The following is a 27,515-nucleotide window of genomic DNA, read 5'->3' on the forward strand; positions in this document are numbered from 1 at the left end:
AAAGGCCATTATAATGGTAAATCACACACAGAAAGGAAGAAAAGACTGATAATCAATCACAAATGAAGCATTCGTTCGGATTTTGGCAATTTACTGGCCAGTGGTTATAAACCTACATAGTTTTTTTCTTTTGTCCAATTTACGTAAAACACACAGGTTTGAAATAGTAAGGGCAGGAAGAATAATTTTCAGAAAGGTATCCTGCCAAGGAATACTTGGGTTGGGAAAGACACAATTCTGAAATGCCTGCAAGGACTCAGTGAGCTCTGAAGGAAAAGCAACATGCTGAAATGCTGGCATGAAGACTTTTCAACACAGGACCCTGGACTTCAACTCAGAAGAGAAACTTGCTGTGTCAGAAGCCTCTCCCCAAACAGCCCAGGGTTTCACATGCTTAAGGATGACTCGTAGTGGACTTGGGGGCAGTTCAACTTGTTCTTCCGTGATTGCTTCAGTGGGATTTGTGGCTGAATGAGTATGTGATGATAAAGATGAGGATGCTAGACAATACTGCCACTGGCATAGCCTCTTCAGAATCCAGCATAACCTATAAAGAAAGATACATTTATCTGGAGGTGTTGCTTCAAGGAGGAGCTCCATGGGGATTCACTCTGAAAGGCGGACTGGAGCATGGGGAACCATTAATCATCTCCAAGGTACTTTTGTTTGTTTTAAATCAGGATGCAAAGAAGTTAGCAGAAATGCCTGGTTTCCAGGGCAATAGTTGTAAAATATTGCCTCCTACATGGTGGAATTGTTCCTGGGTTTGGACTGATCCTGGCAAGTGCTGAGCACCTCTAGCTTCTATTGAAATCCTTAGGTGTCCAGGACATCCTTTTGTTGATTGTAATGCCTGAAGTCTAAGGGCATTGTTAAGCTATCAAAGTAACTTTCCTGTCCAAAAGACAGAAACTATTGCTTTCAGAAAGAGGCTCTATTCATTTCATCATAGTTTCTTTTTAAATGCCAGTGGGTGAATCTTCCTTCTGTGTGCTGCACCAGCCATCTTGTACCATGAAATCCTGGTGCATCTGAGCATGTTCAGTGAGCCGTTACCTGCTTTTGTCAATTGACTAGCGAGAAAACATTTTAGGTCACATGATATTGTTTCAGCTAATCAGAACTGAAGGGGAAAAAATAGAAAAGTGTAGTAAATAGTTCTGGGTATGTATGTGTATATAAATATACATATGCATACACGTGTCTGACTATTCACACACACACACACACACACACACACACAGAGAAAGTATGCATATACATAGCAATTTTAAAAAATCCACCCCAGCGTTCTCCTATTTACTAAATACCTATGAAATGTGGTACTTCTGGAATTAAATTACTATTGTTCAGGAATGCAATATTAACCTACTGGTAACTGATAGCATAGATGGCAAATATATTTAGGGTAACATTTTCAAAAGTACTTAGGTCCCATTTTCAAAAGGGACTTAGGAGCCTAAATCCAATTGAAAGTCAATAGGGTTTGGCTCATAAGGGCCAGATTTTTAAAGTATTTAGACACCTAAAGATTTAAATGGGTATCTCATGAGATATTCAAAAGTAAAAATCCCCTTAGGCACCTATCTGAATCTTTATGTGCCTAAATACCTTTAAAAATCTGGCCCTGAGGGCCTAAGTCCTATTCACTCTCAATGAGACAGACTCACAAGTGCCTAAGTCACTTTTGAAAATGGGACTTAAATGCTTTAGAAAAATGTACATTTTGTGGTTCTCAAATCTCTGCTCGGCTATTGGCAATAGCATGTATGTGTATATACATAATGTAAAAAATGGACCTTTAGGGTGTGTGTTTGAGTTTGTATGCATATGTATAATTATTTAATCTAATTTCTTTATATAGGATGGGACTTGTGGGCTCTAGAAACTCAGAGGATCAAAACCAATGGCAGCTAAAAGAAAACTCTGGTACTCTAGATCTATTCCATTTAGGCGTGATCCTGCAGCCCTCACTCACATGAGTGATCCTTACTCAGATGAGTCGCTCCATTGAAATCAATGAGTTCCCATCAATTCATTTCCCCTTTAGTCACATGAGCAAGGATTGTGGGATTGGGACTTTCACATAAACGTTCCCAACTTGAACTGGTTCTTAGCTTTAAATGAACATTCCCCCCTTTTCTGTAGAGCAATCATTAAATAGAGACAACTTGGGACAGACACATAAAGCAAAACATCACATCACTGAGTCAATACGTTATATTTCACTTTTTGCACATTAGGGACTAATATTGCAGTGTCAGATTTTCAGCTTTGTGCATGAGAATGTTTTTACTGTTGTGGTGAAAGCAGGTTTTGCTTTTAATCCTGAAATATCTTCCCACAACATACAAAGTTCAATAACTTTTCTTAAATGAGACAGAGATGGCTCTTGCTGTGGAGCATTAATGAGTCTGTGGGATTTGGTTTCCTCAGCAACTGGCCCCCTGAATGTCAAACATGCCTGGAGTGTGCATGAGGCCACTGGCAGCTGTATGACTTGTGCCTTCCTTCCCTAAAACAACACTGCAAAAATTTGTATTTTGTTTTTTTAACTTGTAGCTACAGCCTCGCTTGCGCTGTCACTAATTTTTGTGCATCTGTTCATGCATCAGTGGCATAGATGCTAGTTTGCCAGCTTCCATATGAGTTTTACTCTCTGGAAATTGTGCCAAGCATGGGTTTTGTTTTGTTTGCTTCCAGTTTCAGCTGAAGACCAATCTGGTTATATAGATGAATACATTATAGCTATGTAACATATCTGTGTTCATAATTTACTCTGAATAGCAGATAGTGAATTCAGGTTAGTTACCTAGAAAGCTTTTTGACCTAGATAATACATAATTCTTTATTCTTTGACCGATCAAGATTATACTGTAGAGCTATTGGGAACTGTTGGGAATAATAAATGAAAACATTGTCTAGGTCAAATCTTGACTACCTGACTTACTCACTGAAGAAGTCCCATTGGAATGAATGGGACCACTCATGTAAGTACGGTGACAAGATGAGGAGAATTTAGTCTAACAGCAGTATTGCTGATCTGTAAAAACTAGAGAAAAGTGGGGCATGGATGCAGGTTAAGAATTTAAATGAGCGGTAATTCAGAGTTAAGGCCTGATTCTCATTTACGCTGTGGCCTGTTTACACTGCTCTGGCAAGTAAGGTACATTTACACCCACATTAAGGTCCCTTGACACTGCCAGAGTGGTGCAAAGTGTAAATGAGAATCTGGACTTCAGTGACCATGTAACTGAAGTCTCTGAAAGTTTGCAGCATGATTTTACCATCTATTATTATATGTCCTGTTATCTCCATGTAACACAATTAAAAGGTCATGGAATATTTGATAGTTGGCAAGTCCGCTCACATGTGATACTTGTCTCTATTTCTCATGCCTCTCTATTCCATGCAGTCTATTTTTTGCCAGTGTCCTGCTGCAGGTTTTAGCAGGTCATTTTGATAGCTTTCTATGCTGCTTCTGTTGTGCATTTCCATGTTATCCTTGATCTACCTTGTTGCCTGTTGCTCGGGAGGGGTTTCAGTCCAATGCCTGTCTTGTTATGGTTTTGGATCTTTCCTCTATGTGTGTCCTGGCCATCTCCAATTTTGTTCTATAATTTCCTGTCCTATTGGTTTCTCTTTCGTCCTCCTGCAGAGTTCTTTATTTGTGATTTTTTTCTGGCCATCTGATATTGTGGATTTGTCCAAGGCAGCTGATCATGAAAACTTGAAGTTTAGCTAGTAAGATCTTAAAAAGTCTCCAAGTGTCAGCACCATATAGTAAGACTGGCTTTGCAATGGTGTTCAATATTCAAAGTTTAGTTTAGAGGGCAAGATTTCTGTTTCTCCCGATTTGGCTTTAGAGTCACAATGTCACTCCCAGTTTATGTCTTATGTTCAGGACTTCCCCACCCCCCGGTGTATTCTGTTTTTCTTTTATTAACATCTCCTTCTCCTGAAGCATCACGGATGGCCGTGGCTGGAGATGGGACATTGGATGGGGAGGGCCAGGCCTCTGAGGTAGCACCAAGCATTATCTCTCTCAGGTGCTTGGCTGGCTGGTTCTTGCTCACATATTGAGGGTCCTAACTGATGACCATAGGTGAGGTGGTCAGGAAGGAATTTTTCCCCCAGATCAGATTGGCAGTGACCTTGGGGGCTTTTCACCTTCCTCTGCAGTATGTGGGTGTGAGTCACCTGCCTGGATTATCTGGATATGTCTCAGTTAATCATTTCCTGCCATTTTGGAGGCCTCGGGCACTGGTACACTTTGATCTTTCCTATTCTCTGCCTGTGGCACATAGTAGTCTTGTCTCCTGTGGGCTGTCTTATTTTGGTTGCTGGGTTTAGTGTGGGGTGTTGGTGGCCTGTGATATACAAGAAGACAGACTAGATGATCTGATGGTCCCTTGTGCCCTTAAACTCTATGACTTTATAACTGGTTTTCAGGTCTTTGTTCTACCTGTTGTACTTACAGTGCCGCCAAAAGAAGTGAAACATTGGACCCCTTCCGTGTCAGTCCCAGAAAGTGTTATTGGCATTTCCTGTTGTGTGTTGCTTCTCCTGGTTTGTGTTTTCTCGGTGTTGATATTCAACCCTACTAATTATGTATTGGCCTGGAAATCATTTGTTTTGGCTTGCATATCTATGTGGGTATAGGATAGTAAGTTGATATCTGCAAAGTCAAGGTCCTCTAACTTCTGTGTGAAAGCCTATTGTACGCCCCTTGGTTATTCTATAATCTCTCTCATTACTCAATCTACTACCAGTTAAACAATCATGGATGACATAAGACATGTTCTATTTGTAGTCATCAGTAACTCATAATTGTTTTGGTCCTGTAAGTATCACTCAGTTGGTGATCTCACCTAAGAGAGCCTTTGAAACTGTGACTGAGGGGAAGGTAGACTGGTGAGCTTAAGAAAGGTCCAGAAGTATAAATACGAGCTCTCTGCCTCTCAGTACTGCACACCATGGAAAGGCAGTTCTTTACACCGGCATGGTGTGTGCCAAGTGTTGGCCCAAAGGCAATGGGAATTTTTAATGTGCAAGGAATTTAGGATCAGGTCCAAATCTTTTAAGAGAAAACAATGGGGCTAAGACCCCATCCCCCAAGCCCCTCCACATGTCCTACAGACACAGGAAAATACTTTAACTAAACACCTTGGCCTAGATCCTCAAAACTATTTAGGCTCTAACTTCCACTGAGATCAATATCTTTGAAGATCTGGGCCTTTGAAACTAACTCAGTCAGTTAGTGGGCATCCATCTGCAGCCCAGTAATTTGTAGACAGCTGTTGGGTATCTTTTAATTAGGGCTGTTAATTAATCGCAGTTAACTAAAAAAAATTAATCGCGAATAAAAAAATTAATTGTGATTGATCGCCCGTCATTGGCATGGACGCATGTCCTCTGGAGCATGAAGGGACATTTAGCGTATCTGGCATGTAAATATCATGCGACGCTGGCTACAACAGTGGTATGCAAACACCTGTTCTCACTTTCAGGTTACATTGCAAACAAGAAGTCAGCAGCCTTATCTCCTGCAAATGTAAACAAACTTATTTGTCTGAGCGATTGGTTGAAGTAGGACTGAGTGGACTTGTAGGCTCTAAAGTTTTACATTGTTTTATTTTTTAATGCAGTTATTTTTTGTACATATTTCTACATTTGTAAGTTCAGCTTTCACGATAAAGAGACTGCATTACAGTACTTGTAATTGGGGAATTGAAAAATACTATTTCTTTTGGCTTTTTACGGTGAAAATGTTTATAATAAAAAATAAATTTAAAGTGAGTACCGTACATTTTGTATTCTGTGTTGTAATTAAAATAATATATTTTAAAATGTAGAAAACATCAAAAATATTACAATAAATTGTATTCTATTATTGTTTATCAGAGCAATTAATTGCATGATTAATCATGATTAATTTTAATTGCGCGATTAATTGTGATTAATTTTTTTAATCACTTAACAGCCCAAATAAATACTGAATTATTTTTCTCCACTTGTTGCCCTTACTGTTCTATCCTTCTGCTTCCTCACACAAGACTCCATTTCTGAAGACTTGCTGTGTTACACACAGCACCAAAATATATTACTGTGTAGCCATCACGGCCTATGCTATGCAGGATGTCAAACTAGATGATCATGACAGTCCCTTCACTGGCATAAAGTCTATTAATCTAGGACTCAATGTCTCACTCACTGGTGCGTACTGAAAGATAGGGAAAAAAATTAAAAGTACTATGTCCAGTAACATGGAGGAAAGTTATTCTGTGGTTGGGCATAAAAATAAATAAAATCCAAACAAATGGTAGAAGAATGAGAAAACACAAACATTTAGAGAGTAAAAGTATAGTCAGTGTCCTGGTATCTCTAGCTCTCATGCCAAGGACAGTATGTCCATCTTAGAATCATAGAACCATAGGGTTAAAAGGGATCACAAGGGTCATCTAGTCTAACCCTCTGCCAAGATGAATGATTCTTGAATGTGCCAACTGCAGCCCCTTTAATAGAAGTGATTCCTTCGCTTTAGCAAATCAAGACCTACAGAAAGGTTAACAAACAGTTTTAAAATAATCTTTTGTAGAGAGTCATGAGAGTTTAAAAATAAAATGCCAGGCTTAGCAAAGAATCTTTGCCTCTCGGTGCTTGAGACCATTTAATTTCACTTAGAAGCCATCTGGATGTCAGAGTGGGAAAGACTGATAGACTCCTGGAACTGACCTAATGGGAGAATGCTGACTCTGGGAGTCCTTTGATCAAAATGTTACAGAATTTGGAGCCAGATCAAAGGCGAAGACTTGGAAGAGTCTGTCAGCTGGCCAGCTGAGGTCCAGAATGTCCTTTTGGGTTTGGGTCTGTCAAGGCTGATAGAACGATTCTCATTATGTGTCGCTAAATGCACCATGAGCTCACTCAAGTGCGGACAGAGAGAGGCTTCTTAAACGAAAGTGTTAGAAGCAGCATAGGCACAGGACCCTCATGGCTAAGGGCCCAATCTAGTTTCCATTAAAGTCCATGGAAAGACATCTGTCAGCTTCAACAGGAGTTGGATCAGGCCCTTAACATGGGCTAAAGCTCTTGCTAGTATTCAAGATTGTTTCCCATGCTCTCTCCCAGGCTATCCCTATTATTATTAAACTTTTATTGCTTCCTACAACCCTGCTGGGAGGTAAACCTTGGGGTTTGTCTCGTGTTTCTGGCACAAAGACCCTGTCGGTGACCTATGCTTTTGAGCTAAGGGAATGGATGAGCTACCGCACAGCATGTGAAAAATGTTCCCATATAACTACTAGCCAAGAAAGAACGTCTCAGATGCCTTAATCCCTAGCAAGAGAAACAGCCCTCTTGTTAATTACATGAACACTGAGTTTAAAACAAATGGGCATTTCAGAGGCCTACATCACCTTACGTTTCTAAAGGTCTGTGTGTACCAAGGAGATGGCAGAAATAGATCACGCACGGCTCTAGGATGCACCAAACGACGTTATTAAATTACATTCCGTTAAAAATTCCTGCAGCAAGCCAAGGGGAAATGAGTAAGGCTGTTCCCCACGCCCAGTTTGACTATCTTTGCCACATAGAAATATTCAGGTGCTTTTACTCTTGCAATATTGATCTCACAGCTAGAGTGGGACTAAGAAAGTAGAGTGGATCTGGATTGGGTTTAATGTATTGGTTTGGTCTGGAGACCAAGTCAGGGCAAATCAAGGTCACATTCAACACAGTGAGATCCTGTTTGCTCTTCTCGTGAGATTTTTTAGCCCCAAATGGCAGAAATCAAGAACCACTGATTGAGTGAGATTTCCACCACGAGCAAGTCTCATGCAACTTTCAGTCCTCTTGCAACAGCTTTATTAACAAGATTTGAAATATGACCCAGAAAATAGGAACAGGCACCAAAGCAGTATTTGGAGGCTGGGGTCATAATGGAGGATTTGAATTCAAACCACCCCATACAGCAAGGTTTGTACTGGAGGTACTGTTTTTGGCTGCTTTTTATTTATAATCCTTTTACACTATAGCAAATATTTTTAAACACTATCTAAACAGACAGGGTCCTAATAATAATCTTTTGTGAAGTAATTTTATGCCAGAAAACAGATCTGAGTAGTGAACAAGGATCAGTAACAAGGAATCCTTGCCAGTGGTGAATAGTATACATTTTCCTTGAGATTTACATTGGATTATGAGGCCTGAGACCTTGCAAAGTTCACTCCGCCTAGAAAGTTCAGCGTGAAGTTTGTCTTGCTGTAGAGAGATTTTTTTCTCTCCCTACCAAGCTCTTTTGCCCCTTCACCTCAAGAGTTTTTATGTCTTTGAATAGCTGGGAAGAAACGGTGAATAGATCCGAATACAGAGGTTGATTGACAGAATCATTCTCAAAACCCACACAAACAAGAAATATTAACTGCTTCGGGGGGCATGTCAAGACCACTCTTCTACTTCAAAACCCCTCACATACAGTTTTGATTGACAAAGCTGCTCTTAGTCTCCCTTTTGTGTTGTTTTTGAGATAAAGTCTCATTGGTTTCTCAACCTTGCTCCAAAGCTTTGGCTGTTGTCCCGCTGCTAGCCAAGAAGAATATTATGCCTTGTGTAGAGGACTGGTCTTTGGAAAGAAGCTGCATTGAAATTATCCATCTTTCAAATGAATTAACACAAATATAGATTTTCCCATCTTTCTGTATGTTAACTTTTAACAGGGGAAAACATGTTAGTGAATGTCCAGATTCCTAGATCTGCAGATGCTTGAAACACCTTTACCAATGCAGAAAACTTTAACCACTTAGTTAGCAAATTGATTCTCTCATCAGCTCATTTAGATGACATATATGGCAGAATGAGTGTAAAACAGAGTAGGAGACATACAATTCTCCTCCCAAGGAGTTTAGTCACCAATTTAATTAATGCTTTATTTTTTCAATGAGCATCATCCGCATGGAAGCATGTCCTCTGGAATGGTGGCCGAAGCATGAAGGGGCATACGAATGTTTAGCATATCTGGCACATAAAGACCTTGCAATGCTGGCTACAAAAGTGCCATGCAAACGCCTGTTCTCCCTTTCTGGTGCCATTGTAAACAAAAAGCAGGTAGCATTATCTCCTGTAAATGTAAACAAACTTGTTTGCCTTAGTGAGTGGCTGAACAAGAAGTAGGACTGAGTGGACTTGTATGCTCTAAAGTTTTACATTGTTTTGTTTTTGAGTTCAGTTATGTAACAAAAAGAAATCTACATTTGTAAGCTGCACTTACACAGCAAAGAGAATGCACTACAGTACTTGTATGACGGGGTGGGCAAACTTTTTGGCCCGAAGGCCACATCTGGGTATGGGAATTGTATGGCAGGCCATGAATGCTCACAAAATTGGGAGTTGGGGTGCGGGAGGGAGTGAGGGCTCTGGCTGGGAGGTCAGAAATTAGAAGTTCAGGGTGCGGGAGGGGGCTCCAGGCTGGGGCATGGGGTTGGGATGCGGGCAGGGGGGTGAGGGCTCTGGGATGCAGGAGGGTGGGACCGAGGGGTTCGGAGGGCTGGGGCATGGGGTTGGGGCATGTGAGAGAGTCAAGGGTGCAGGCTCTGGCCGGCACTTACCTCAAGCAGCTCCCGGAAGCAGCAGTATGTCCCCACTCCGGCTCCTATGCGGGGGTGCAGCCAGGTGGCTCTGCTCACTGCCCTGTCTGCAGGCACTGCCCCTGCAGCTCCCATTGGCCACATTTGCTGGCCAATAGGAGCTGCGGGGGCAGCGCTTGTAGTGGGGACAGCGTGTGGAGCCCCCAGGCTGTCCCTACACGTAGGAGCTAGAGTGGGGATGTGCTGCTGTTTCCAGGAGCTGTGTGTAGCAAGCCCCCAACCCCGCTCTCCGGCAGGAGCTTGAGGGCTGGATTAAAATATCTGAAGGATTGGACGCGGCCGCCCTGGGCCGTAGTTTACCCACCCCTGTTGTATGAGGTGAATTGAAAAATACTATTTCTTTTGTTTGCATTTTTAACATGCATGTGGGTAACTTCATGTTTTTGAGTAACCCTAGAGTTTTCAGTGAGACTACTCCTGTGTAGTTGTGTCATGTGAGTGTACCAGTGTTGCAGGGCTGGGCCTACATTTGTCTGGTTTTTAAAGTGGATTATATGTACCTTGCTTTTGTGTCATTTTTTTTAAATATAGTCATAATATGACAGCAATATAAGGCTTCAGTCGTGCAAAGGCCTGTGCAAATGCTTAGCTTTATGCATTGTGAGTAGCCTCATTTGTCATGACTGGGGTTTGGGTGGTCAGACCTAGTGGTCGGAGTCAGGGGCGTGCACAAGGAGGTGCAAGCAGGCACAGGCCACCCCAGTAATCAGCAGGGGAACAGAACTCCTCTGGCCCTGGGGTTGCGGCAGGGAGGGAGAACGAGCTCCTCTGGCCCCAGAGCTAGAGGAGTTCTGTGCCCAGGCCACAGCCACAGGGCCGAAGGAGCTCTCTGAGGTCCGGGAACCGGAGGAGCTCTGTGACCTCACCGCAGCCAAGTACTTGTGGATGAAATTCCTGTGCACGCCCTGGTCGGAGTTAGGAGCTAAGTTAAGTCAAAAGGCAGAGGCAGAGACCAAGGGCAGGGATTAAGAACAAGGCAGGACGGCCAGAACCAGAGCAGGTCAGGAAGGCAGGAACCGGGGATGATTCAGGAAGGCAGAACTCAGACAAGAAGGCAGGCTCCAATGTAGCAGCCCGCCAGGAATACATTCATTTGCATGGACAACTTCCTCTGTCTCTTTCTGGCTTAAATAGTGTACCAGGTTCCTCCAGCTAGGTCCAGTGGTCCGTACCTTTAGCAGAGCGTAAGGCCCTAGGGCTCCCAGTTCTCCAATCACTAGTACAGTGGTTCCCAAACTAGGGGCGCCGCTTGTTCAGGGAAAGCCCCTGGCGGGCTTGGACGGTTTGTTTACCTGCCGCATCCGCAGGTTCGGCCAATCACAGCTCCCAGTGGCCGCGGTTTGCCGCTCTCGGCCAATGGGAGCTGCAGGAAGCAGCGCGGGCTGAGGGACGTGCTGGCTGCCGCTTCCCGCAGCCCTCATTGGCCTGGAGCGGCGAACTGCGGCCAGTGGGAGCTGCGATCGACCCAGCCTGCGGACGTGGAAGGTAAACACACCGGCCCGGCCTGCCAGGGGCTTACCGTGAACAAGCGACAGCCCTGGTTTGGGAACCACGGCACTAATAGAACTGTTGATGGTGGTATGGAGGCAGCAGCGGCCCGCAGGCCTGGGTTCAGGACCCACAGATCCTCACTTCATTGACTTCAGTGGGACTAGTCACAGTGTGTAAAGTTAATCATAGGTGTAAAACTTTGCAGGATTGAAGTATTGTAAATAGACATTCAGGGACCTGCTTTGGATGGGCCCGTGGTATAAGGAAGGCAACAGAGAATAGACAGTATTGCCTGGCTGGAGAGTTTCTATTGTTCCTTCATATATTCTTCATTTTACTCATTGGAAAGGGGAAAAATCCTATTGATTGTGTAGCTAGGCTCTTAAATGTGTTGTATTTCATGCAGTGATTTCAGTCCAGATTCAAGTGGATGGCTGTCCCCATAAATTAAAAAATGTGGCTAATTGGTACTCTTCCTTTCACTCTCAGCAAAGAGGCCAAGAACAGATTGGGCACAGAGAAGGAACCACCCTTCTTCCCCCTAGAGGGGTTTTCTTCAGGTCTGTGTTGAAGCACATGGGCAAGACACCGAGGGAAGATGTGCTTCTTCTGTTGATGAGCAGAGGACCACATTTTGTAGGGTGATCCATCTGGCACCTTTCACCAGCACTAAATCCACACACAGCTTAAAAATAGAATGAAATATGCTAGTAGGCTTCACAACATTCCTGTATGAAAGGGCATGCCATATCCCTAAGGACCAGGAATGTCCCAGATCACTAGAAAATGGGAATAAGATAGACATTTACTTACAGGGCAGAGGGAAAATGATTTTGGTGCAGCACAGAAAGAGTCCCCGCTGCACTTTCCCCTCGTTCTGAGGGCTCTGAGTGGGGCCTTACTAGCGATTTCTGATGCCAGCTCTGGGGACAGGATCTCCTACCTTCTCTCAAAGGAACAGAATTGCTTAGCCAAAAGGCCTCTATTGTCAGCCACCTCCATTAGGCTGCCAATCCCCCCATTCCACAAAAAGAGTTCTGTTTGCTTCCACTACGCTGAATTAGCACTTGCGGACACAGTGCTTCCTTGCTGACTGACTGCCACGAGTGCTAGCTCGCTGGGGTGCCGATGCACCACAAACAGAGGCAGCGGGAGCTTTTGAGCCTGGAGACAGGTTGCCTGATGGTGCAGATAGGCCATCTGCAATTTGTCATGACAAATGTTTCCCTCTCTGATCCATTAGGAATATCTCAACTTCCCTTCTTAACAAAAAAACAGGTGAATCCAGAGCTCCTCCGCTCCAGACACAAATCACAGATGTGCCTTTCCTGAGGGTAAATTTGTTAAGATGAATCCCCAGAAAAATAGCTCCTCCAGATTGAGAGATGAGGGACTTCCAGGTGCTTCTCTCCAGCTCAGTAGCCATACTCAGAGGTACCTCGTTATTGAAGACAGCCTCTCGCTGCAAAATTAAACTTCCACACAGCTTAGTCTGAGCCCTTTTTTGCTTCCTGTTCAGTCATTTGGCCTCATGTCACCGCTGCAGTAGGTCACACACTTAGTGGTGTGTCTCAGAGCAAAGAGAAGGCGGGACTCAGCTGTAATGGACGTCACGGACGTTCTATATTCAGCTTACTGGACACGGAAAGGACCCCTTTCCAGCTCTAATACTAAACACAGCCTGTGCCGCCTGATATCACTACACAGGCTCTGCCTAAGTCCTGGCTTGGACTCAGGAGTCACAGAAGGATCTACCAGACACACTTGTCTATGCGATGGGGTATTGACTCCATACTGGCTTGGAAAGAGTTCACTGGAACTAGAGAGCTCAATTAATGCACCTGGTCGTGTCTGAAGGATGGCATAGACTGGGGAGGAGCTGGGCGTCGGTGAGCGATGCTATAAAGAGAGGATGTCTGGAGGAGAAGGGATCTGCAGGGCAATAGAAGAACTCTGCAGTCGGCCTCTTGGCGGTGGAGAGACCGCTGGAGAACAGGAAGGTTGCTGCAGGGTGAGGAGGAAGTCTAGGGAGAGGAGACGCTTGGAAGACACAAGACTGGAACAAGTTCCCGTGTTTGACCCTGACACAAAAGTAAGCCCCAGACTTCCAGGGAGAAGCCCTGGGAGGCACTGCTTATTACAGAGCGCCCTGGAACGAGCTGTGGAAAAGCCCTAAAGAAAGGCTAATTGGAAGTAGTCCAGGGAGGCAGCACCAAGGTGTCTGATGAAGCAGACCTTACCTGCTTAGCCTGGCTTGGACTGCAATCCAGGGTAGTGGGAGGCCCTGGGTTTCTCTACCAGCCACTAGGAAGATGAGGTGAAGCCCTCAGACAAAAGGGGATAAGGATGATTTTAAAATGCTGGGTAAGGCCCATGGGGCCAAGAGTTAGGGCCAAGGGCCATATGTAAGGACATTAGAGTCTTTGTTGGACTTCCTGTTACCCTGGAAGGGGTGGAAATAAAACATAACCTGTCCAGAGGGCTGGGTCATGGGAAGAAGCAGACCACTGCAGGAATGGAGTGAATGTCGGCCAGGGGCGCTGAGAGGAAAGAGCTGCAATGCTATGCCCAGCCGTGAGGGGGCACCCTAGTGACTAAACCCTTCTGTAGTGTATTGAACATTTACCAGATTTCGGATTTAAGCTGATCTTGGAGAGTGAGTTGGAGAATAGGTTTGTACAAAATACACCCCAGTGAGACCCAAAATAAGAGTTTGTGCAGAACTGACAGTTTTTTAGGGAGGACTCTGGCAATCTCTAAAACTCTTCTGCACTTGCAGGGAGCTCGTCCAGGGAGCATGAGGTATCGGAGAAGGCCACTGGAAAACAATGCATTAATTAAAAACTAGAGCTGGAGCTGAGATAATCTGAACTCAGATTTTAGTGCTGTTTGTCTTTGGGATTTTGGATCAGGCCTAATGCTGTGGAACATGCATTTGAACTGTCCAAACCTTGTGGGGGGTTCAGCTGTGCTGATTATAAAAAGAAGAAAATAATCCTAAAGGATGAGCTAAAACCTAATAATCAGAAAAAATAGCCTGGAATCCTGGTCTGAATGCATTAGTGAGCTATAAAGATTTTGCTTCTGCAGCTCTTCATTTTCATATTCTCCAAAGCTTTGGGTAAATCACCATTTGGTGGCAGCAAAGAGTCCCTGAGTCCAGTCTATTTTAGAGCAGAAATCCTTCAGTACAATCACAAAGGCAAATCGCTTACCTTTTATAACTCCATGTCCTCCGAGGCGGGGAGAGGAGAGATTTAGGGCTCGATCCTGCATGATGGAAGCTAATGGGAGATCTGCCACCCTCCCGAAAAATCCCAACGTGCTCTTTCATAGAATCATAGAATCATAGAATCTCAGGGTTGGAAGGGACCTCAGGAGGTCATCTAGTCCAACCCCCTGCTCAAAGCAGGACCAAACCCAACTAAATCATCCCAGCCAGGGCTTTGTCAAGCCTGACCTTAAAAACCTCTAAGGAAGGAGATTCCACTACCTCCCTAGGTAACCCATTCCAGTTCTTCACCACCCTACTAGTGAAAAAGTTTTTCCTAATATCCAACCTAAACCTCCCCCTCTGCAACTTGAGACCATTACTCCTTGTTCTGTCATCTTCTACCACTGAGAACAGTCTAGATCCATCCTCTTTGGAACCCCCTTTCAGGTAGTTGAAAGCAGCTATCAAATCCCCCCTCATTCTTCTCTTCTGCAGACTAAACAATCCCAGTTCCCTCAGCCTCTCCTCATAAGTCATGTGCTCCAGCCCCCTAATCATTTTTGTTGCCCTCCGCTGGACTCTCCAATTTATCCACATCCTTCTTGTAGTGTGGGGCCCAAAACTGGACACAGTACTCCAAATGAGGCCTCACCAGTGCTGAGTAGAGGGGGATGATCACATCCCTTGATCTGCTGGAAATGCCGCTACTTATACAACCCAAAATGCCATTAGCCTTCTTGGCAACAAGGGCACACTGTTGACTCATATTCAGCTTTTCGTCCACCGTAACCCCTAGGTCCTTTTCTGCAGAACTGCTACCCAGCCATTCGGTCCCTAGTCTGTAGCAGTGCATGGGATTCTTCCGTCCTAAGTGCAGGACTCTGCACTTGTCCTTGTTGAACCTCATCATATTTCTTTTGGCCCAATCCTCTAATTTGTCTAGGTCCCTCTGTATCCTATCCCTACCCTCCAGCGTATCAACCACTCCTCCCAGTTTAGTGTAATCTGCAAACTTGCTAAGGGTGCAGTCCACACCATCCTCCAGATCGTTAATGAAGATATTGAACAAAACCGGCCCCAGCACCGACCCTTGGGGCACTCCACTTGATACCGGCTGCCATCTAGACATGGAACCATTGATCACTACCCGTTGAGCCCGACCATCTAGCCAGTTTTCTATCCACCTTACCGTCCATTCATCCAGCCCAGACTTCTTTAACTTGCTGGCAAGAATACTGTGGGAGACTGTATCAAAAGCTTTGCTAAAATCCAGAAATAGTACATCCACTGCTTTCCCCTCATCCACAGAGCCGGTTATCTCGTCATAGAAGGCAATTAGGTTAGTCAGGCATGACTTGCCCTTGGTGAATCCATGCTGACTGTTCCTGATCACTTTCCCCTCCTTTAAGTGGTTCAGGATTGATTCCTTGAGGACCTGTTCCATGATTTATCCAGGGACTGAGGTGAGACTGACTGGCCTGTAGTTCCCTGGATCTTCCTTCTTCCCTTTTTTAAAGATGGGCACTACATTAGCTTTTTTCCAGTCATCCGGGACCTCCCCCGATCGCCATGATTTTTCAAAGATAATGGCCAATGGCTCTGCAATCTCATCGGCCAACTCCTTTAGCACCCTCGGATGCAGCGCATCCGGCCCCATGGACTTGTGCTCGTCCAGCTTTCAGACTGTGTATAGAAGCATTATTTCCCTCCCCATCTGCACTGGGTGGAAGATGGCAGCTGTTTAATAGGGCAGGACCATACAACCAGCAATGGAACAGCAAGTGACTGATAGCTTGTCTGGGGCGGGAACTTAGGCAGCAGAATGGAATGACCTGAGGTGGAATTTGGTGTTCCTCTCCACCTAAATCTCAGCACCCACTAGCTGCCCAGTGCCCACTAACACCAGCACAGGGCTCTGGCTTCAGTATTGACTTAGAGGAAAGATTTCCACCTCCTGCAAACCCCACAGTGCTTCTGATTCACCTTCCATCCAGTTACTGTACAAGCCCAACCCTGTCTGGTTTGTGTGATGGGAGGAGATCGCAGCCCCAGGCAGGATGACTGCTGCCTGGGTGACACCTATGTGAAATAAGATGTGTGGAGTTCAGCTAAGCTCTGTCTTCCCCTGGAACCAGGCCTGCGGAACTACTGCTGGTGATGTGTGTAGTGGGCCTGGCTGAGCCGGGCATGGGTAGTATGGGCCTAAGGCTGTCTCTGCCTGTGCTATATAGGAAGTGCACTGAATATGCTTCACCTTTGCTTTCTAACATCCTTCTATAAACTCACACATCTGGGTTTCCCTCTTCTCCAACCCCCAAGGGGTCCCCTATGTCCCTGGCCGAGACTTTAAGACCCTCCACTTTTCCTTGTGGTCACCATTCTTCAAGCAGAAGAGGTCTGGACCGAACCCTTTGAGGGAGGCCTGTCAAGACCCTGCTCGTTAATCAGGGGTTGCTAAGTGCTATGAAGCATTCATCCCCACCCCCAATCAGTGAAGTGGTAGGGCTCTGCCACTAGAACTTCTTCCTTAGCCTGTGATAAACCGCGTGGGCCATGGGATGTATGTGGTATAGGTAGGGGCTGGGGCATCTCTTCATTTGTGTGCCTATTTCAACACAAGCGGCAAAAGGAGGGAAGCGGCACCACCTGGCAAACCACTCCTGTGACGTGCCCTTGCTGGGAATGTTTGCACTTTGTTCCTGGTAAATAGCTTGCGTGTGGTGATACAATGGGGAATTGTTCAACCAGTGTCGTTGTGAAAAGGGACAGGCCTGGGGTGGGGAATACTGTGTACAGGACAGTAGAGCTCTTCCCCACTGGGAAAATGCTGTCAGTATGACCCTATGTCATCTGGCCCATTCGATAGTCAACACATTCCACTTCAGATGTGTTTTCCTCAGCTCTGGGAAGGAGTGGTCTCAGGTGGGGATGATTCAGCAGTATCCCCAGTAAGGTAGTCTCAATCAGAGGTAGGGAAGTCACCTCAGCTTTCCTTTCAGCGTGGTGGTAGAACTTTAACAAGGTGCTTCCAGAAGCCTCTTCCAGCACCTCACTGGGAGAGGCTGAGCAGGCTGCCTCTGCACTACAGAAAAAACAAGCACGTAAGCCTGCTTATTTTTTGGAGGAGGTTGCATTAGTTGCATATTGCCCTACTACTCTCATGCAGTCTAATTATCCATCCCAGGTATCGTATAACATTGTCACATTGCACCTTCAGGCAGCTTGTCCTGCGCTTTCGTTAATGATCTGTATTATGGTAACACCTAGAGGCCACAGTATTTCTTTAATGCAATCCTGTTTATTTACAAAAAATGTACAAAGGCTAGTTTGCCCGAATACAATAAGAATCAAACAACAGGAGACCATTTCTTTGTTCACAGTTCCAAGCCTCTTTCAAGCCAGCACTTGACCCAAAAGCTCTCTCTCTCTCTCTCTCTCTCTCTCGGTTCACACCACAGGTGCTGGCTTCTAATTTTCCCCGGGGGTGCTCAAACCCTGCTCCGCCCCACGCCCTGCCCCCACTCTACCCTTTCCCCTAAGCCTCCACCCCTGCCCCACCTCTTCCTGCCCCCACTCCACCCCTTCCCCCAAGGCTGCACCCCTGTCCTGCCTCTTCCCCGCCCAGTTCCACCCTCTCCCCTGAGCGTGCCCCATCCCTGCTCCTACCCCTCCCTCCCAGCGCCTCCTGCATACCACAGAACAGCTGTTCTGCAGTGTGCAGGAGGCACTGGGAGGGAGGGGAAGGAGTTGATCGGTGAGGGCTGTGGGTGGGAGTGGAGTTTGGCTGCTGGTGGGTTCTAAGCACCCGCTCATTTTTGCTCCAAGGCTGGAGCACCCATGAAGTTGGTGCCTATGGATCACACTACAAGTGTTTCTCTGGCTTTCTCTGGCACTTTCTTGCTTCCTCCTCTGTATGCTATAGTGGTGTTTCTTTCTCTTACACATACGCACCCAGCTCCATCAAACAATACCCAGCCCCCTGCATTTGCATTCACGCCACAGGGAAAACCCCTCAGACCACATGATTCAGCTGCTACTTCAGCCTTGCATGTGGCTAGTGTTTTGAGTGGTGGCTCCTAGTATCTCAGCTATCTATTTCGTAAAGGAGATTCATTACTTTTTACATTCATCCTGAATGAAGGTTGGCTGTTAAAGGGGGGGCGGGGGGGAAAGGGAATCCGGAAGAGATGAACCCAGCTTACTCAGGTCACAGCACTTGTTAACATTCTAACCAACATCCAAGCACAGTGTTCATTTTTTATACTAATGTAAAAAAAAAAGAAAAAAGGTAACAGTTTAGAATGATTCCCGCTGATAAGAAAATCACTGTGCTTAATTTCATTGATAGAGCAGGCTGTGGGATACATTTCAAAGCACCGGGTGAGAAGTAAGCTCCCAAATCCCATTAAGAAATAACAGGATTTATGTGCATTCCTCCCATATATTAACTTTCCCCTCTGGAAACGCCTTGTGCTGAGTTGGTACCATTTTACAGGCAGGTGCAGCATTTTTCAGTTCCCACAGCCCCCTCCAGATAATCTGCTGGCCTGAAAGCCCTTCTCTATTCTCACTGGAGAATGGGGATTTTCAGAATGATGGACAAGGGACGTGTTTGGCTGACAACTGTCCTGGCTCCACGTTCCATCAGGTCTCAAACACACATTCTGTAGTGGTGCTGAAAGCAGTTTGCTTCGGTCTACACCAGCAGTCCAAATTTTTCCAACACCGGTGGAGAGGGAGAGAATTTGTAAACAGCCATTGTCAACTATGGGTCATTTTCCTTCTGTTGATTGATGTTCAGATGAACACCTTCAGCATCTGAAATCTCAGATACTTGGCTAACATTGTTGTCTCTCATTATTAGAGCTGACCAAACTTTTTCAGATAAAGTATTTCCAGTGAATAGTGGCCTATTTTTGAAAATGGGACTTTTTGCCAAAAATTGTCAACCTCTCCAAACACTTTCCCTTTCTTTGCCAACATTTCATGGGCGTTTTTTATTTGTTTTTAATCAACATTTGTGTTGATAAATGAAAAATGTTCATTCACTATTTCAAGCACCACTTTAATAAAAATCTTGATTGAAAATATTGTGAAACTTTTGCCAAAAGTTGGAAATGGGACCATTTTGAACCCTACAAAGTGGAAAGTTTTGAAGTTTCCTGGGAAGGTACCTTTCTCTGTTTTTTGATCAGCTCTAGGTATTATTTGTTTTTCATTACGGAAGTGCTAAGAGGCCTCACTCAGGGATTAGAGCCCCAGTGCGCTAGGCATTATATACAAACAAAATAAAAATACAATGCTGCTTCAAGGAGCTCACAATCTCTACATGTGATGCAACAATAGGTGGATCAACCAAACAAACGTGGGTGATGGGTAGAGAGTGAAACGTAGGCCCTTAACCTGCAAAGACTGCACATGCTCAATGAATATGCACGATGAGTAGACTCATTGAATCATTGCTTTACATAATAATGCTACTGCTTTTAGGAATTCAGAATTATGCAACTTGATGTTTCTGTGTAATTTGAAGATGGAATCAAATGTCTCTAGCTGCACATATTTACTGTTGGAATAATCTTCTCCTTGAAGATTTTTGATAGTGCTAGAGCCATGCATTTATCTTTTCTTGAAGACAATCTAGGAATGTATCCGTTCACCCTTTTTATTAAAATTATTATTTTTTAAGTGAGTGGCTGTTTTAGAAAACCAGATTGGTCCCCAGTGCCTGACGACTCATTTTTATGTGTTCATTGCAGAACAGTCTTGCAAGTGGACTGAAAGAGAGCCACATTTCTCAAACGCAGTCTCATAGAAACTGGGAAATGAACTGCTGGAATTCAGACCAACGATCTGGCTGTTTTTCAGGAGCCAATACATGGCAAGACACATTTCTACTTTCAAGAGAGTGAGAGCCTTAAAACACAGAAAGAAATGTAAACCATTTGGAGAGAAGGAAGCAGTGGGATCTTCATATTATCAAAGATTTTCCCCCCTTCGTTTCATGTTTGCTTAAAAGCAGTTGCCCTTATTTCTTGTATAGCGTCAGTTCAGAAGGGATGCAGCCGCTGACCTGACTATAAGGCAACAGCAAAAGGTTAGAAGAATTAGTCGTGTAGTGCAGACTTTTATTAATAGTTGTATTGTGGTCCCCTTGGCACCAAGTCTGCAATTAAATAAGTTGCTGGCACTTGTCCCTTGGTTAAATGACTACCACTGTTCACCCCGCTTGCAAGTCAATGAATGCAACGCTCTTGGGGAGGCAAGTTCAAACACGTTTGTTTCTTGGGAATACTGCACAGTTCTGATTCCAGGCTAAGAGGTTTCCGCAGGCTTGCCATGTAAATCTCTATTGTTGTTAGGTCTCTATAAATAGCCCATGCAAACTAAAGCTAGGGAAATGGGGGTGGGGAGCGGGAAGGGAGAGGAGAACACGAGGGAGAAAGGCACCATGACAGACTGATGGAGAAACAATGTTCTTTGCAGGGATCCTCCCATTCTCTTATGCTAGGGGCTAGAGGTGTTTTAGGATTGCAGCTTTTGTTGAAGAGGATTACGTTTCCATCACAGCTTCATCAGGGGTGACTTAGCCTTTTTATCCATCCAGCAAGTCAGCCACACACAGGGTGGTTTCCGCCCCACCCTGCCCAAAAGGGGAAAGGAGCCAATTTCTCCATACATAGGACCCTATCTCTCTCCCACTTAAATCAATAGTAGGAGGTATGGGCCCATGGGCCTGCGCTGCTCTGTGAGTCAGTCAGCAGCAGCTACTTTCAGAACAGTAAACTGTGGCCACAGGATTCTTTGCTGCTTTTACAGAACCAGACTAACACGGCTACCCCTCTGATACTTTCAGAACAGTGTGGCCAATCTCTGCTTGCCAGAAAACATCATGCCCGTGATTTATTAAGGCTCCTTACGCCCTGGGAGAGAGAGTCCCTGTGTGCCCCCCACCACCACCCATACCTAAATATCTAACCTAGCAACCCCACCTGGCCAACCAAAACAGTCTGTTTTACTTAAGGAATGTGAGAGGACAAGGTAAATTCATTAACATTGTACTTCACAGTCCAGTGCTGTTAGTAAATATAGATGGCATTTTTGTGGTAATTCTAGTCTGATCTGCATATATTTGTTACACTGCTGTCAGGTCAGGTACACAATAGCTACTGTAGAAAGACGATAGGGCTATATTTGAGTTCACATTTCTTTTGTCTGAAAAACTGAGGATTTTCCCAATGTGAATAGTAATTGTAGGTGCTTCAAGCTTTGGTGCCCAACTTGAGACATTTTAGAGGGGGTCTGGTTTTTTTTAGAGGGTGGTACTCAGCACTCTCTGAAAACAACTCAGTGGTTTCAATTTGCCCACACAAAAATAGACACTTTAGAAAACTTAGACCATGGAGTCAAAGTTTTCAAAAACAGCACCCCGGCTGTTGCACTCCTGTCTTTGGATTAAACACGGGAACTAGCGATTAATGATCTGTCACCAGAGTAAAGGGTCTCATACAGATATTGATCTAACTTCGTAAGTCCCCAGACTAAACTCAGAGCTTCTTTATCAAGTTGTGTGTAGTTATATTCTTCAGAGTATGAAATCTTTCAGTCTGATCTTCCATCACATGTGAAATTACTGCTCCTATTCCATATGGGGAAGTGTCACAAGCTAACTTCATAGGCAAAAGATGCATAGTAGTGTCCCCTTTCAGAGGATGTGAGCTTCTTGGCCTCATCCAAAAAGCCTTGCTATATCCAGTAATTGGTTTTTGGTTGCTTCATTTTGCATCCCACATACTAACCAATCCCTCGCTGCATCATTTAAACCGCCTCCAAATTGAAGCTGCTCTGTTAATGTCCTTAAGCCAGTCACATGTTCAAAAACTGTTTCCTTTTTCTTTTTGCTTCTGTTTTAAAAAGCTGGAATGCTCTGCAGTCACCAGGGGCTTTCAGGATGATGTAGAATTTAAACAATCTCAGCAAAGGTTTGCCTGCTAGTTTAGTAGCAGCTACTGGGCCACACAGACGGTACAAGTTTTAACCCCTGGTACTGCCGCCTTTTTCTCATAACTTATACCATTAGTGATGATATCCTGTTCCAGTGTCTCAGTATAGTTGGACCAGTCCTCTACAGGGTTATCAAATAAGTCTGTTTACCCCAAACAGCCATTTCCCCCTTCCTACCACCCTCCAAATGAGCTACTAGCCCTAGGGGCCGAAAGGGGCATTTCCCTTATCACTTTGTCTCCGCTGTCTCTCTGTTTCACTCTGTTCCTGGTCACCTGTTGTGTCTTTGGCCTTTACATAACAACAGTAGTATGGAGACGCCGCATGGGCACGATGGGGCCCGAATGACTATTTTCACGAAATACACACCGCACGCTAGGTCTAATGACACATACACACTTAACTGGGTTGTGTGGAAGAGTCACAGCTGGAGTAGGTACAAAGGCAGTATAGTCCTTTGTGTAGGGTGCTGGACTGGGACTCTGCAGCCCTCTGTTTCATTTATGGCTCTGTTACGTGACCTTAAGCAAGTCATTTTACCTCTGTTTGCCCCTCCCACCCTTTCTCTGTCTTGTCAGTTCAGACTGTAAGATCTTCAGGGCAGGGACTGTCTCTGCTGAGGTCTAGCACAATGAGGTGCTGGTCTTGGTTTTGGCTTCTAGGTGTGACCATAATACAAATAATAATGATTGCGACTTACTGTGATTCTCCAAACCAGGAAATCAACTAAACAACTGCAGTTTTCTGAGAAGCAAATATACTTGGGTGACAGTCATCAGGACATTGCTAACCTTTCTGTGCCCCAGAAAGGTTTTCCCATCTGTAAAATAGCCTTTATAATACATAATCTGGAGTCAAGGGGAGGCTTGCCTGAAGAACCACTGGTGGACTGGACCTCAGATCAGCAATGGTTTGCAGTGGACTAGGAGCAAGGAGATCTGGATTCTACCCTGGCTCTAGAACTGACTTCCTGTCTGAGCTTAGGTAATACGCTTATTATTCTTAATGATGATACTTTGCACCCTTTTAGTGCCTTGTGTCTAAGCATCTCAAAGTGTTCTACAAACTAAGAAATTCAGCCACACAACAGCCCTGTGATGTAGATCAGTCTCACTTTGTAGATGAGGAAACAAACTTCAGTGACTGACCCAAGATGGCAAAGGACCTGCTGTGGTAGAGGCAGTAGAGCCCATGTTTCCTGTGTCTTCACTACAAGAGTCCCCCATTTCTCTGTGGCCTCGTGCCCAAATCTATACAATGGGGATCATATTATGTATGGTTAATTACCACTGATGATTATTTGTTATTTGGTGATTATTTAGATTGTAAGTTCTTTAGGGAAGAGACCATAGTCTCGTGTTGTGTGTGTACAGCACCTAGCGCGACGGGTCCTGACCCTTGATTGGGACTTTTAGGCACTACCACAGTACAGCAGCTGCCTGACCTCACTCTGGAACCGATGAACAGGAAGGGCTAGATTGTCATTGAAAAACTAGCCCCATGTGAGTATGTGGGGAGGTCACTCAGAGAGGCACAATTCTTTCGCTTGTTCCCGGAGGGTCCTAGTAATTTGCTAGGGTCCCTGACCAGTAGTATATTACTGCCCCTCCATTGCTGGTTCAGCTGTGCTGGCCAGTATGATGAGAGGTGGAGACAAAACTCCATTGAGTCCTTGTCCCTCTTTCCCCACCTGCACAGGGGGTGGAAGTACCCTGTGCACATGCAGCAGCGTGGAGGGTGTTTGACTTCCTGTTGTGCCCACCCCCCATGTAGAAGTGCAGGGCCAATCTGTGATCTGGCCCTTAGGGAGAGCAACAGTGCAAGCTAGAAAATGAAACCGTCTAAGTGCAAGCAAATTCCAGATGGCAGTGCAAGGAATCAGTGTGCTGTGTGCAGTTTCCCGGTGGCTGCTGTAGTGAGGATACCTAAGGGCCCATTAGGAGGAAGAGGTGATTGCACCATGTATTCTCCATACAGTTTGATGTTCCTCTTGAACTCTATAGCTCCCTCTAGACTAAGAAAAGTCGAGGCTGGTTACCTGGCCCGCGTTCATGACGGAGAGAAACAGGAGCTGACATCTTTGTCAGGCAGCGAACGATGGAAATGAACGCTGTCTTCCTGCCAGTGTGCTCACCACACAGAAAAGCAGCCGTTCGGCCTAGGGCAGGCTCTGATTATGTAACGCTGCTTTAGGACTGTTCCATGAGCCGCCTTTCGCAGCAAGGGGTGTAAGAATTTGTCATGCCAACACGCGACCGAGCAGCAGCATGCCAAAGCCCTGCTTCTTACCCAAGGGGCAAAACCGCTCGACCAGCAATACTCTTATGAGGATGATTTCTAGTCTTTCTTTGCTCATATGCAGCACAGCAGACTCCCCACACCCCAAGGCTAAGCTATTCCTACTGACTGCCATCTCTGTTTCCTCACAGAGGGTGTTACTGAAGAAAATGTCTTTCTGTCTTTAGTTGGGGGCCTAGAGAGAGCGAATGACTGGGGAATTTTACCTCCCAGGAAGTCTGAGGGGTTGGATTGCTCCTGTGTGACGCCAGCATGCCGTACTTTCAGAAAAGGTTCAGAGCTGAATATTCCCCTGATTTGTGACTATTGATAGCATGTGAAAAAAGAGCCAGGCCTCCAGCGGAGGGACTTGTCTGTGTAATGGCTTGCAAAGAAGGGCTGGGCATGGACAAAATGTTGAGAGTCTTAACCCATATTTGCCTATAGGCTGGCTATGGAGTTTGGTATCTCCCACTGCAGAAATCAGGCTTGTGGGGGACATTTTCTCTCCAGCTCTTCTCTGTTATTAAGTCCCGGGGAGGGAGGCATTGTGGTCCCATTCCTGGCTCTGCCACAGACTTTCTTGGTGCTGTTTGGGCAGGTCACTTCATCCCTCTGTGCCTTTATTCTCCAGCTATAAAACAAGAATAAAAACGCTTATTTTCATCGACCTCTTTTTTGTTTTCTCTACTTAGATTGTAAACCTTGGGGGTTAGACTCTGAATTGCTGAAAGGGCCAATAGACACCAGCTCCAAACCTGGTCCTGTCTGTCTGGAATGGCTGTCTCTTACTGTGAGTTCATAATACATTATAAAGGTTTTCTGAGCACAGGTGACAATAAACTCAAATGCCTATGGCTCTGTCATGCTCAAATGTTATTAAAAATAAGGCAATTGATTTCTCATTATTGTCCTGTAGATCAGTAGCATCTGTGAGTAGATGCAAAGTTCGGTTTATTACAGACAGTATTTCAGCAGCAAAATTCCTTACGGGGAGCTTCTAAAATGTAAGTATGCTTGAGTGACTGCATGTTTAGGATGTCTTTTGCATCTCATCAGCTCCTCGAACAATGGGTTCTTCTGCTGGTCAGGTTTTAATAGAACCCAGGGTGAGTGGTTGTTGTTCACTGCAGAGAATGTTTGATTATTCTCAGGCTGTGATCTTGTCAGATCTCATTAGCTAAGCAGGTTGGACTGGGCCAGTACTCGGATGGAGACTTGGAAATACTACAAGAAGGGGCGTTGAGGATTCAGTATGTGCCTTTATTCCCTCTGAGTCCATACTGACCCAGTGCCCCCAGTGGGTTCTGGAGAGTGGAGTGGACGTTGTGCTGATGGAGGTTCTTGCTTTCTGAACACTAGCAGTCATTACGGGTCATCCTGTGGACCATTTTGCTAGATCATGAACCCTGGGTCCTGGCCAAATTCCATCAAGAGTAATTACATTCTGTCAACTTAAATTCCATCTCACTACTTCTCTTCTTGACCTAAAACTGTTACATAGCATTGATGGTGTTAGTATACTAGCTGCTCTGTGCTGTTGTAGAGATGGTTGCATTTTGGCAGTAGGTGCAGTAAAATGGTCTCTCTGTAGACATAGTTTGTAAATATTTAAAATATAGCAATGTGTGAAAAGTGCACTGTAAGTGAATGAATAACCACAGTCATCATATTTGACTATATTTTATACTTTTGATAGTAAAAGAAACCATAATGTACAGCACAGTGAGACACAATGGTGCACTGAACTGAATGACAATAACTGCATTTAGACAACTGAGAAAAAGAGCTTTGTGTGCACACCAATGATAGGATCTTTGGCTGACTTCATACCAGTGTTAATAGAGTGATTTTTTTTTGGTTGGCAACCCATGTAAACAGGAAAAGGAACAGGCAAACCGTGCAGAAGATAGAGGTGTGAAAACTGGGAGAACGAATGAGCAACTAGTTAGAAAATCTGTGTGCACTTATAATATGGTCATAAAATGTGTGTTGCATTGCCTGCTAGTGGCTAGTCCACCTGGAGGATAACAGCCTACCATTACTGTCAGCTGGCAACTGCTTCTTTAGCTCAACTGGTAGAGGTCTGTGCTAGGGATCTGAAGGTCTTAAGTTCCAGCCCTGCTGACAAACCCACACATGGGGTGGTAATATACTAGGACCCTTTTAACTACCTCCTGTAGGTTGGAGATGAATGTACAAACTTATTCTTTCTAAGGGGATGTCTACTCTTAAAAAGCTAAAGCTGCAGTGCTGCAACTGCAGCACTGTAGGGTTTTAAGTGTAGATTTTCACTACAGCGACAGGAGGGGTTCTCCCATTGCTGTAGTTAATCCACCTCCCTGGGAGGTGGTATCTGTGCCAACAGAAGAATTCTTCCGTCAACTTAGCACTGTCTATACCAGGGCCTGGGCTGGCATAGCTATGTCTCTTGGAGTGGGGATTTTTCACAGCCCTGAGAGCTGTAGCTATGCCGATTGTAAGTTCTGAGGCTACGTCTTCACTACCCGCCATATCGGCGGGTAGCAATCGATTTCTCGGGGATCGATATATCGCGTCTCATCTAGACGCGATATATCGATCCCCGAACGCGCTCCTGTCGACTCCGGAACTCCACCAACCTGAACGGCGGTAGCGGAGTCGACATGGGGAACTGCGGACATCGATCCCGCGCCATGAGGACGGTAGGTAATTCGATCTAAGATACTTAGACTTCAGCTACGTTATTCACGTAGCTGAAGTTGCGTATCTTATATCGATTTCCCCATGTAGTGTAGACCAGCCCTTGAGTGTAGACCAGCCCTAAATTTGAATGTCCTTCATCAGTTGTTGGCTCATCAGGACTTGGTAGTAGAGTCTGGCTCTGAGGACCCACCAGCGGGAAA

The 27,515-nt window shown here is 45.0% G+C and overlaps 1 protein-coding gene across 1 annotated transcript in view; it reads left to right on the forward strand.

Moving 5' to 3' along the window:
- The first annotated feature begins 491 nt into the window (after window positions 1–491).
- Window positions 492–27,515, forward strand: part of SHROOM3 (shroom family member 3) — a 253,836-nt gene continuing 226,812 nt past the window's right edge. The window contains exon 1 of the mRNA XM_045018424.1: window positions 492–656. Coding sequence (XP_044874359.1) covers window positions 492–656 — 165 coding nt within the window. The remainder of the gene's footprint in view (window positions 657–27,515) is intronic.

The sequence above is a fragment of the Mauremys mutica genome, chromosome 5 (assembly GCF_020497125.1).
Source record: "Mauremys mutica isolate MM-2020 ecotype Southern chromosome 5, ASM2049712v1, whole genome shotgun sequence".
In the NCBI taxonomy this organism is placed as follows: Eukaryota; Metazoa; Chordata; order Testudines; family Geoemydidae; genus Mauremys; species Mauremys mutica.